This window comes from Taudactylus pleione, unplaced genomic scaffold (assembly GCF_031769625.1).
Source record: "Taudactylus pleione unplaced genomic scaffold, aTauple2 ptg000386l, whole genome shotgun sequence".
Taxonomy (NCBI): Eukaryota; Metazoa; Chordata; class Amphibia; order Anura; family Myobatrachidae; genus Taudactylus; species Taudactylus pleione.
Genome location: NW_028284787.1, coordinates 13,902,049 through 13,915,268, shown reverse-complemented (window position 1 = coordinate 13,915,268; position 13,220 = coordinate 13,902,049). Strand labels below are relative to the sequence as shown.

At 42.4% G+C, this 13,220-nt stretch overlaps 1 protein-coding gene across 7 annotated transcripts in view; it reads left to right on the top strand.

Annotated features, from left to right (window-relative positions):
* Positions 1–13,220, top strand: part of CTNND2 (catenin delta 2) — a 708,944-nt gene that overhangs the window by 612,508 nt on the left and 83,216 nt on the right. For 4 of the 7 annotated variants that reach the window (XM_088445725.1, XM_088445720.1, XM_088445722.1 and 1 more), the window contains one exon: positions 8,493–8,618. The exons of 2 other annotated variants lie outside the window; for them this stretch is intronic. In XM_088445725.1, coding sequence (XP_088301851.1) covers positions 8,493–8,618 — 126 coding nt within the window. The remainder of the gene's footprint in view (positions 1–8,492; positions 8,619–13,220) is intronic. One more of the 7 variants, XM_088445721.1, reaches the window with a different exon arrangement.

The window sequence follows — 13,220 nt, the reverse complement described above, 5'->3', positions numbered from 1 at the left end:
TCATCCAATCAGCTGAGTGGTTAGCTACTTATCCCTCAGTGCGAGATGGCACAGTACAATTGCTGTTATTCCTTGTTAGTCTTACTGTGAGACTCACTTATTGAATGCTGTGGTCCGGTGCATTGTAGAGGGACATCTTCATTCTGGATTCTTTGTGATTCTATACATGCAGTAAAGGAACTGGAAATGTTCTGGATTGACTGCACTACTATTTCTCATACCCATGCGGTAAGGATACAATTTTGTCTCTGCTGGCATACAAGAGCCATGAGTTGTGATGTTTTAACAATACAATACTTATTAAATATTTACTTCATCATGCCTACAGTATGTGAAGTATATATGAGCTCAGTTAGAGCTGCAATAACTGAAACCAATACAGTATACCAATCTCACCGGGTTAAGGTTTCAGCAGATTGCATTCATTGCCTTTCTGATGATTTATCATTGTTTCTAATATAATACATTTACTTTGCAGCCTAACTTGCTGTATTTTTGCTTGCTCTACATATGAAGGATTGCTGTTGTTGTTTTTATTGTTCCCTGGAGTTTCCATTTATTCCTTATTATGTATCTGATGTGCACTTGATGATAGCTGTCTGAAATTGTAACATAGCATCTAGTAATTGGTCTACATAAAGGTATATTTGAAAATGTGTTACAGCTTTCCTTTCATGGGAAAATGTTTGTGCTACAGAAATAAGCAGTGTGCAGAAGTACTGTAGGCTGTTGGGGTTGCTATTTATCCCCATGCTGCACTTATCTCTTTTATGAAATATGGTGATGGTTGGGTAGGACTGCGCTCTGCTGTGTGGGCAGATGTGATATGTTAGTGGGCTGAGAGGTGTGCTATAAGAGTGAGTGGGGTGCTGCACTCCCTGATCGCAGGCGTACTAGGTCCTGCGTAAAATTGGATAGAGACGGTGGGGTACAGAAGGTGCACTCGCCCTGTGGGTGCAATGATAATGTGGGAGTGTTGGACTGTGTATGTGGTTGCTAGTGTGTGTGGTGTGAATGAGTGGGGAGGGGTGGACCAATGGAATGACAGAGGCGGACACAAGGTGGGACTAAATGGTTTTATTGGAGTAGTCACAGTGCTTCTCCTATATAGTCCCGGGCAACAAGGTGGGTGTGGTGGTTGGTGAGAGAGGTGGGGGGGGGAGACTGGGGAGGTGGGTCGACCCTTTCAGGGGGCTCCTTTCCGTGCGGTTCAATAGACCGACACGTTACCCCTGCTGGACACTATGGTCGACAGTCTTGGTAGTCTCGGTGGGTGAGGGGCGGAGAGCGAGAGGGGTATGGTGTGATGGGTGGGTGTAGTACACCTGGCGTTGTCCCGCGTATGAATGAAAAGTCTCAAAGTCTTACCAGTAGGTAAGGCCTGAGGTTGGTAGGCCGTAGGAGTGTTGTGTTGCTGCAGTTCCTTGTTGACTGATTGAAGCTGCTGCGGTGGTAAAGTTGAGTAGCTGTTGTTCAAGAGGATCTTCTATTTTGCAGCGGTCAGAGACCGGGTGGTGCTGGTGTTTGTGAATGCAGCAGTGAGGCTGAGTTGCTTGTGGGAGCTGCAACTGGTGCTGGGTCACTGGGGTGGGGGGTGGGTCCCCCTGTGAGAGCCGGGGGTGCAGTGTGGGTCACCCTTCTTCAAGGCAGAACCCCTGCCGAAACGCATTGGAGACCCCATACGCCCACATTCCAGACCCACGGCCTACTCCCACCTGAAGCTCCTCATCCCCACGGGGACCTCCGGTTGGCCTCAGCCATCCCATTTGCATCGCCCCCACACTTGCTGCTGCAAGCACCTCCACCCTAACCATACAGACCACAGATTGTCACACATCAAGCCCATCCCGAGCAGTCCATCTGCCGGTAGGTACAATACTTCGAGACTTTTCATGCATACGCGGGACGCCGCCAGGTGTACAACACTCCAATAAAACCATTCAATCCCACCTTGTGTCTGCCTCTGTCATTCCAGAGGTCCACCCATCCCCACTCATTCACACCACACACATTAGCAACCACATACACAGTCCAACACTCCCCCATCATCATTGCACCCACAGGGCGAGCGCACCTTCCGTACCCCACCGTCTTTGATGAAATAATAGTGTACAAAAGCTGAGTGTAAATTTGGAATTCTAGCACTGAGCACTGGAACTGTGTTGCTTAAGATTACAAAAATGTATTTCTAGTTTAACCATCATGGAGACAATACATAATAAAACATAGTTTGCACCGTAAATCAGTTAATCAGAGTAGGACAAAGAAAAAAACATGCTTACCACATAAAGTACCTGTAATAATAACAGACTGCATGGGTCATGGGCCGATTAAAAAAATACTGACCATTGTAATGGTCTTAGCTGTAAGGAACAACAAATATCATGACAGATTTACAATCTTATTAATATTTCCTAGCAGCATATAATAATAATTTTATATTGGGACTGGACATCAGGTCTTCAATTCCCAAATTACAAAGATTTCTCTCAATCTCTCAATATAACCTGCTACTGACACCTCTGTTTAAAGCATTTATCTTAGACCAATATGTGGAGTGCTGGAAATTGAGGCTCGTCTACTTGCCACAACAACCTACTTATTGTAGGGCAAAGGGAGTGGGGGAATTAAATCCAAGAGGCACTTATTTATTGTAGGGCAAAGGGAGTGAGGAAATTAAATCCAAAAGAATTCCAATAGGTAGAACCAGTGTTTGAAAACACACAAGTTCCTTTTAAATTCTAATATTTCATTTTGTCAAACAAAAAAAACATGTTAAACTCTATTAATGACGTTCTGCTATTCTTTTCACTGATATACCCCGACTTTCTATGACATACAGAAAAACAGAAACCTGTCTAACTCAAAAATGTGCTTAGCTCATGAAGTTTAATGGATCTTGCCAAAATGCAGTTATTATTACTTAATATTTTGTTTCATGTCACTTTACTTCCTCACTGTTCTTCTTTTCTCACAGACGTCTAGAACAAGCATTTCCAACCTTAATACCTTGACAGTATTTCTAAATGACCTGCAATATTATGTTGGATATGCATTTGTGAGCTATCAAAAAGATCTCCAAACATGCAAAAGAACCAGTTTACATATTAAAGAATGCTATTATTATTAAATGAAATACTTCATAATTTCTCTAAATGTAAGTTACCTTCAAGGGAAATTGACTACAGCTTTATCCTTTAGTAAGCCAGTACCGAACAACACATACTTACAGGACATGTATTCTTTGTACTGTATATACACATACAATCTACTGGTTTACTAGATAAAAGATCAGATGTATCAAACATGCGGACCGCATGTGGCCCAAACGCATATTTTTTGTAGCCTTGCATTGCTATGGGAAAACAAGTGGAATGGACTTGACAAGGGCTGCAACTAGGTGGGGGCACTTGCTACCATTGCACATTGCAGTGGGCAGTGTTGCAGCTGCCTGACCCTTTTTGTCCGCCCCTCTCCTTTCTCCTGCAGTGTCTATTGGAACTGGTAGAGACGTCGTGAAGTCTATTCCCACAGTGCACTGTGCCGAGGAGCCATTAGGGCAGCTGTGGTGTTGGGGCAAGCCGCGCAGTGACATGAGTCAGGAGAAGAGGCAGAAAGGCAGGTGCTGAGTGACTGACTGGAGAGCTCACAGAACAATGCCAGGCAGCAGCAGTGAGGGAGCAGGACTCTGACAGTGCCAGTCAGTTACATATATTTTTCATTTTACTGTAAGCCAACAGAGTGTTGCTCTTGCTGCGGAATGATTTGGATCATTATCCTTTAGAAAGACAAATTTCCTCCACAGTGTGAACATTTTGACAGGGTGTATCAGGATTTGTGCAGTAACTGGCATCTTTCATCTTCCCATAAACCTGACATGGTCCTGACTAAATTGCCAGTCAGCACCACTAGAAAACATCCCATAACATTCTGCTATCACTGCCATACTTGGTGACATTATGCCACACATTAATGTCCCTTATAACGCATTATGCCACACAGTAATGTGTAAGGGGCAGTACTGTGTGGCATAATGTTATAAGGGGCATTACTGTGGCATAATCTGCAAGGGGAAGTAGTGTGGCATAATGTGTTGTAAGGGGCATTACTGTGGCATAAAGTGTTGCAAGGGGCAATACTATGTGGAATAATGTGTAAGGGGCATTACTGTGTGGCATAATGTGTAAGGAGCACAATATTTTTTTTCATTTTCTTTGTTACTAGAAATAGAATGTGCTCTAGTTTTAAAAGTAACACATCCAATAAAATTTCTCCTGAAATAGGAAAATTGGTGACAGAAAAGAGATGTTGAGTATCGGGAAGAAAACATTAAACATTATTGTTGTTTTTACTTAATAAAAACCTTACAAAATTGCAGATACAACTTTTTCTTTTTTTGCAATATTAGACCTTGATTATTTCGCCCAATTGGGATATCGAGTTTGACATGCCTGTAATAGATCTTTACTCATTGCAAGAATTATTAAGGGACTAAGGAGCTCATTCAGACCCGCTCGCAAGATGTGGTCGCTCACTGGCAAAAAGGGGCCAGATATTTAATTTAAGCGCTCCCACTGCATCGCGTAAGGACGCCCTCTATGTCTTAGCGAGCTACGGCAGTGAGTGCTCGCTAGTGTATAAAGGCGACCCATTGCCACTCGCAACACACATCATCTCCATGAATTGTAGGATTTATCGGTAACATCGAGAGCCATCAGAGTTGCTCGCAGCCCTTAAGGTTGCCTTTCCCCACCGCAAGCACTGTGATCAGTGCGGGCAGAAATACATGTAGGTGACGTGTACAATGACGCTACTTTGACAATTATGCACACCCTTTAAACAGCGTTTTGTCGCCTTGACACGCCTGCATTCACAGCACCACTCCCCAGTTCACAAGCACCTCCCCTGTTACCACCCACAAATGGCACTATCTGTCACTCAAACTAACAACCTGATAGTGGCTTATGAGCAACCAAAATCAGAACGCAAAGACTGCCTTGCACACGCGCACTGTGAATTATACACATGCGCAGATGGGCGAAAATCGCTCACAGTGAGCGAGCGCAACTTAGTGAGCGGGTCTGAATCAGGTCCTAAATGAAAATAGAATATTTTACCAAATCGAGGCATGAGTCCTGTTCAAGCCATAACTCAAAGGTTGCTATTAACTAATAAAAATAAAAGTATAAAAGAAAGAGTATACCCTATAAAGCTCAGATGTATCCTGGGCATGCCAGAACATACAGTCTTAGGTCCAGGCCTGCCCAAACAGTTTGCATGCTGTAACTTCTGCTTAGCCTTATTTATTGAAGTATCTAAAATAGTGCTGTTGTCACTGGGAACATGGCCTGGGCACACAAAGTCAGAGTCTATTGTGCTGCCAGAGAGAAGGGACCTGCACAGAGCCAGACCGTCAGCATACATTTGTCCTGAGACACCCTCAGTTAATATGGCTTCATTTCCATTGAAGCAGAATGCAAAATGGCAGGACTGTGACAAAAGGTAGCCGAGCAGTGACTATTTTAGGGAAGCAGTCACAGAAAAATATCTAATCTTATACCAAGTTGAAGTACAGTAGCTGCCCATAGTGCTGAAACAGCAAAGTGAGAGCCAATCAGAGCTAACAATGTGCCCTGTTGCTTAGCAGCAGCCTATAGAGAGGGCAGGGAGTCAGGGACTGGAGCAGGATCGTGTCTGAGGCAGACAGAGGGTCTGATTCAGATTTGAGAATAGAGAAGGAAAGAGTTAGTAACTGTGCAACTTGGTAAAAACATGTTGCACTGCAAGTGGGGCAGATTTAAAATATTCAGAAAATTTTAGATTTGGGAGGGGTGTTCATACTGAAATCTTAATTCCAGTTTAAAAATAAAGCTGTCCAGCAAAAGCAGCCAGTATTTACCCCACATGCAAAAAAGTAGGTATTTGCACACCTTGCATTGCAACGTGGTTTGTCCAGGTATATTGTTAATTGCTCTAATAGTGCGTACACACGGTACGATCAGTCAGCAATAACGTTATCGCTGACTGATTGACTTGCACCTTCCCGGAGTGCTGGATGATCGATATCGATCATCCAGCACGCCACCAACCTACCAACGACGGCCAGCACCCTGCGATCAATGATCGTGGGTCCCTATAGCAACCTGGTCGATATCGACCAGGTTGGCCTACATGCATTGTTGATGAACGAAATCTTTATCGTCCATAAGTGCCCGTGCATCGCAAGTCGTTGGTGGCAGCGAAAAATGAACTATAACGATATGATCGATATCGTTATCGTTCATATTGTGCATTTTTATCGTACCGTGTGTACGCACCATTACTCTATTCCCAAATCTGAATGAGGCCCAGAGAGTGATAGACAGCCTCCAATGAACCCATGAAGATGCCCTGATGCAGTCACAGTAGCCAGGAAGGAGCCAGGAGAGGCATAGCTATAAGGAATTTAATAAAAACAAACAACCATCAGAACACCATATTGCTGATAATGCTTGCAGTAGCTGTAATACAAATATCTTATCCATGATCCTCCTGTCCTTCCCAGCACATCCCAGTGGCCAGGGCCCAGCCAGCTGCAGGGCTGCAGCAGTGCAAGTTGTGGTGACACTGGTGAGATGCAGGGGGCAAGAGTGAGAAGCAGGGGGTTGTTGTGAGATACAGATGGCTGGTGTGATGCAGGGTGTTGTGGTAAGGGGTGTGGTATAAGAGATAGACAAGTGGTGAGATGCAAGGGGCTTTGGTGAGGTGAAACTGGGGTGGGTTGCTAGTTAAAAATAAATTAAAAGACTCTTACCTATAGCTATGAAAGTTCTAGTTGCATATACTGTATCTCTAGGGTACTTTAAATATGAATGTTCAGTCATTTGCAATAATAATCTTTTCTTATCTACGCACATATTATTACCAGTATTACTATTGAATGTTAGTTCTTAGCTATGTATTTAAGTTTCCTCCTGGGGATGAATGTTCTCTGCTGTGCATGAGTCAACCTTATCCTCCTTCCATCAAGCATCTAAAAGCCAGAATGCTACAATTGTGCTTTATATTTAACAGTTTTGTTTTTGTCTATTGCTTTAATAAATATTCCTACAGAAATTACAATAATGTTATTAGACTACAATGTAAATTACTGAAATGATATGAAAGCAAGAAATTAAATATAAAACAACAGCACTATTAAGGTGGTATCAAAAGCAATAAATACAGAAAATGTTATGAAATTTCTGCACAAACATTAATTACCCCTCACTTCCCAGAGTTATTGGATGACATCATCCATAAAATCACATGACAAGTATCATTATATACAACATCTTATTTAGCGTCAGTGATTACAACTCATACAGGATTATAAATTCTAAAACAAATTACAAAAACACTCAGCATTTAAATAAATGTCTATATGTTGCATTGTGCTTTGTGATTTTGTATTGTGCATTCTTAGTATTTATGTTATTATATAATTTTATGTTTAAATGTGTTACAATATTCCTTTAAGAGTATTTTTTATAATTCATAACTAATAAAAAAAAATATTTCCTTAACTTATTTTTTTTTCATTTTCTTTGTTACTAGAAATAGAATGTGCTCTAATACTATACCTAGGTGACGATTCTGTTTCCTTTGCAAGCCTACTGGCATATTGCTTACTGTAGGATGAGGACTTCAGCTTTCTTAAGTAACAGGAGTCTCTGCTGTATGTCCATAGTATTAAGATTTCAGTTGCAAAAACGATAAGTGACTAAGATCTAACAACTTATTCCAGAGTCTTTTCTGGAATCCCTCTGGGTAAAATCACTATGACCATGTTAGCCACACATGCAGGGCAGCACAAATCCCTTTAACCCTTCATTGAGGAGAGAACCATTGCTACGGAAAGGAATTTTCTCTGGGGTTCTTCTTGGAGGGTACTGTACTGTACATTATGTATTGCTACCATATGAATAATGCTTCCTACTACCGTTGCATAGTAAATAGTCCTATTAATCTGTCAGGCAGATTGGGGAAGCAAATAAATGCATGGTATCGATGTACATATTATAATTACTGGCTGTCACTTTTCACTATTATAAAATAATGTATTCTGAGTGCATAATAATGCATCAGTTTTAGATGCTATTGTACTATACTTCATTAGGTTTCAAGATGCTTGCAAATGTAATAATTTATTTCATGGGGATGTTTCGTTATATCTATGATGTAATAATAGACAATGTATGAAATATCCTGTGTGATGTAAATGTAATCAGTGACATCACTGTTGCCATTTGTCATGTTATTTATGAATTATGCCATCAGATAATTTTTGGGGTGGGGTGATTAAGGTGTGCACAGCTAACAAAATGTCATGTCTTTTTGTTTTGTGTATATACCTAATGTATTCCTAATTGTGCTATAAACACACATAAAATATTTATAAACATATTTATATTAGGAATTTGTAGTGTTTACTGACTGTAATGACTGACAAATGACTCATTGATTTGTGGCAGCAGGATGCCCCAGGCTTGAAAGTGAATGAGGAAGGCGGATATTCACCCACCCTTCAGTCTGAGCCAGACAACGCTCTGTATACTCTCTCCCAGGGCCAAGCGACCAGAATCAATTCCCAAATCCAGGTATTCTGGCTGTCAGCTATCCACTCTTCATTGTTATAGTATGTTTAATGTACAAGCAAAGTTATTCAATTAAAGCTCTGTTTATACAATCAAAATTACATTCTGCCCACAAAGTTTTCTAGTACTGCCAATGCATTATATAGCTACAGAAAATGTATATAGAGATGAGTGAAATATTTAAAACTGTTATCAGACAATATGTCTCATTTGTCCACAATCTTTAGCACGATTCATTCATGGAATATGGTTGTATGACTGCCCAGTCCTGCCCCAACCACACCACTGCAGAATGACGTGACTGTTGGAATATACCATCTCTGTGAATCAGCTTCAAAATTTGATGTGTGTGATATCTTATTGCAATTTCTCTCATCTCTTGTACAGTATAAAGGGGTCTATGCACTAAGCTTTGGATAGAGATAAAGTGGATGGAGATAAAGTACCAGCCAATCAGCTCCTGTACAGTGACAGATAGGTGCTGATTGGTTTGTACACTGGGGTCTATTTACTAAGCCTTGGACGGAGATAACGGAGATAACTTGAACGGATATAAAGTACCAATCATCCAGCTCCTAACTGTAATTTTTCAAACACAGCCTGTGACATGGCAGTTAGGAGCTGATTGGCTGTTACTTTATCTCTGTTCACTTTATCTCCATCCAAGGCTTAGTACATAGACCCCATAGTTATTTATATTGCTACTGCTCGGTGAAAATGACATGATCAGTGCTACATGTCTTTTTTTGATGAACTGTATAATGATACTACAGTATGATACATTCACGTGAAAGGCACCTTTTCTGTAAATCAAATTTGATCTGTCAGCATAAATAAACAAATGGAGATTTAAACATACATTACAATATAATTTAATAAACAAATATATGGCTTTTCTCCAGCATTCAACTTTTACCTGCACGAACGGAGAAAAGTAGGGAAGAGGCATTCTCTTCTTGCTTTCCTCTGCTGTCCCAGTCCGGCTCCGTCTTGTCTGATCACCCAGCGGCTCCTGCTTCCCCAATCTGTTTCCTCTTCTCTACTCACCTCGGCCACTTATCCGACCAACGGGTGTCTGACTTCACCAACGATGATTGGCTCATGCGCAGACCATGCAAACATCTTTTGCAAATGCAAAAGATGTTTGAATTCTCTTTGCCGGCACAGCTTTTACCGCAAGTGCTGTACCGGCACTTAAAAAAAAATATGTAAATATGGAGAGAGAAAAAAACGAAAATCAACAATTTTTTTGTGCGGCTTTTTGCTTTTTTTTTTTTTTTTAAATAGACACCTTACTATTGTAATGTTGGACATATAAATTATAACAAAGGTTACTTTTTGGGGGAATTCCTTATTTGATAATTTAAATACAATTAAATTTTTTGAGAAGAAAATTCCATGTTAATCTCAGTTCCTTGAAATAATAAGGAAGCTTCCTAAATGCCCTCACATTATTATTATTAATTTACAGAGAATATATGTCATGAGTCCAAATTCCCAAACATGCATACTCACACATGGCTTAATTATATCAGAATCTAAATTTGCTACCGTTATATTTATGGAGTGTGGATGGAAACTGAAGCTACCATAGAAGACCCATGCAAACATTGAGAGGATGTACAAGCTCCACACCGATAGGCTATGGCTAGGGACTGAACTCATGACCTCAGTGCTGTGAGTCGGTAAACACTAAGCACTATGCAATCGTGTTAATCGCATGGTGTGGTATTACATTATTACTGTAAAGCCCTTACATAATCCAAATAATCTTAAGGAGTAGATTCAATTTTACGCAAGGTTTACCCAGAGATCTGCCCTGAACTATTTACTTGAGTGACGATACCCCACATGTTTAGACCCAGAGGGTGCACTTAATGCAGATTTCTCCTCGCAACCCCTCTGGGGCTTAACACACGGAGATACTCATAGATTACAGAACTTAACACGGAATCCATTGCTTAACGCACGTTAGCCGCCGTTTACCATGCAGAGAATATGCAGAATAATTGAATAGCTCCAGGTGCTAAACCTAGAGCTTTACCCGTGTGGTAAACACCTCAGTTTAATGAATCTGCCCCTAAGTAGCTCCTAAAATACTCACCTCTTGGTCATTGAGTAACAAACGTAGGAGGTAGCTTGGAAAGTGAGAAGTGGAAACTGTGCACAGATAGTCATCAGGACAATGCTGGGATAAATGAACCAGTGGTTCCCAAACTGATTTTGAATCATGGCACCCGGGAGTATCAGCTTTTTTTTCACTGCACTCCTGGGCCAAAAGTCTCTTATTGAGAAATTCAGCAAAAATTAAATGAAGTAAATTGTGCTTATATGTCACCCTAAGGTTCAGTAACGTGGTGATTGGGGATGCGGTCATAATACGGTCAGTCGGGATGCCGGCGCCGGAATCCCACCTCCTGTCAGATTGCTGGCAAGTCAGGCTTAGTCACTAAGGGGAGAGGGTTAGGTTTATGGTGCTGGGGTGGATTAGGTTTAGGCATTAGGGGGGAGGTTAGGTTTAGGCAACGGGGAGGGGGAGTCAAGGGTAGGGAGGGGGTTAGGATACTGACCGACAGATGTAAAGCCACACCTACTGGAGTAAACTGGGTGCATATACTACTCAGTGTATATTGTGTATGCAGTAAACTGCAAGCTAAACAAAATATTATATAAAGATTAATGTACATGTTATTTACTGGTGTCTGCTGCACTATCAGTGATGGTATTTTCTTTGCATACAATAACACTTGATATAATTACCATTGAGTGTTTCCTGTAGATAAGAGGTTCCCAAACCCGGCCTTTAAGACCCCCTAATGTTCAGGTTTTAAGGATAGCCATGCTTGGGCACAGGTAACTTAATTAGTACCTCAGGGGGTCATTCAGACCCGCTCGCGAGCGGCAGGACGCTCGCAAGCGGGTCGATGTTCCCCACTGCGCATGCGCACAATGGAGGGAGCTCCGTCGTGCGCATGTGCGAGACCCAGCAAGCGATGGGCTCACCATCGCTCCGGGTCTCGCACCAAAGGGGGCGTGCTGTCGATGTTGATTGACAGCACGCCCCCTTTGGTGGGCGTGCCGGGGGCGTGGGAACCATGGGAACGCCTACCGTCTCAAGCCGGCCCCACTGACATCACTAGTGATATCAGTGGGAGTGATTTTGGCTCTGATAGAGCCAAAATCACTCCAGGGCTTGCGGCAGCGAGACCCTACCGCAGGGTCTCCGTCGCAAGCCCGATGGTCGCGATGGTCAAGACCATCGCGATCATTATCATGGACGCTCGCTATAGCTGTGGGTGGTAACCCACAGCTATGCGAGCGTCCATGAGGACGCTCCAAAAAAAGGTAGGAGGGCCCTGATTCAGAGCGAGCGCTCTGGTCAGAGCGTTCAGCTCTGAATCAGGCCCTCAGTCTTTTGATTTAACCATCTGTGCTCAATCATTGACCATTAGGGTGCCTTGCGGACTGAGTTTACCATTAGGGTGCCTTGCGGATTTAGTTTACCGTTAGGGTGCCTTGCGGACTACCTCTGCTGTAGACAATATTTACTTTTGAAAATTCTACAGTTACTCCAGTTAGTTCTTATCTTTTCTATATATTTCATTTTACCACATACTTGAGCTGTATTATTGTTACTGGTATGGCATTATAATATCTTTAACATAGTCCTGGTATATTGATAGCTTGTTAGGGAACTAACTACCCTCCAATATGACCCCTTCCACCAAGTAAAAAATGCTCTGCTCCTGGACTTCCCACCAAATGTATGATTGCAGCCAGCAGTGTCTCAGAGCAAGCTAACCTGCAGGCCTGCTCCCCCAGGTATGAGACACTCAGCCCTAACTAGACCCAGCATATATTAGCCACTTCCAGGTGCAAGCCCTGATGAGCCTGCTACAAGGTTGAAAGGCCCAAGACCTGGAGTGGCCTGTGGATGGAGCCCTCCCTCTCTTCACATCCATACCCCCAGGACCCATTCTGGATTTTTATAGAAGCCGACAGTACTAGTCTGCTTTTCTAACAGACTTCTCCTGGGGGTTTTAAAAGACATAAGACAGGAATCTGTGACAAATATAGAAGCCATTCCACACTTCTCCATGCTTCTATCACACTATGTACCCGGACGCCCAATAAATGGCACCTTTTCCTGGCACCTGAGAAGCCACTATACACTAGTGCAGAGCTCAGTGTCAGACCATCAGCTGCTGCCTCCGTCTATCTATAGCCTGTCCCTACTCTTTGGTGTTGCTGCTCTTCAGCAGCTTCTTATGTCACGTCCGGTGCCCCCTTCACCCACAACTCTCTGTCTCACTCCTCCATTGCATGCCTATATTCCGTGTGCAACTGCAGGTGTATCTGCTTACATAATGCTACATTACAGTGTCAGCGACTGTGATGGGGGGCACCAAATTATAACTTGCCTTCGGGCTTCCGGGATGAATTTACGCCACTGGGTGGAACAGGTCATGTTGGAGGGTCTGGAATTGGAGGGGATGATATAATATGGATACATTATCAATATCAGCTTATTTTGTATGCTGATTGCAGAACTGACCACTGAAGTTGCATACAAAATCCCTAATCTTTACTCAGTGTCAGACTGGC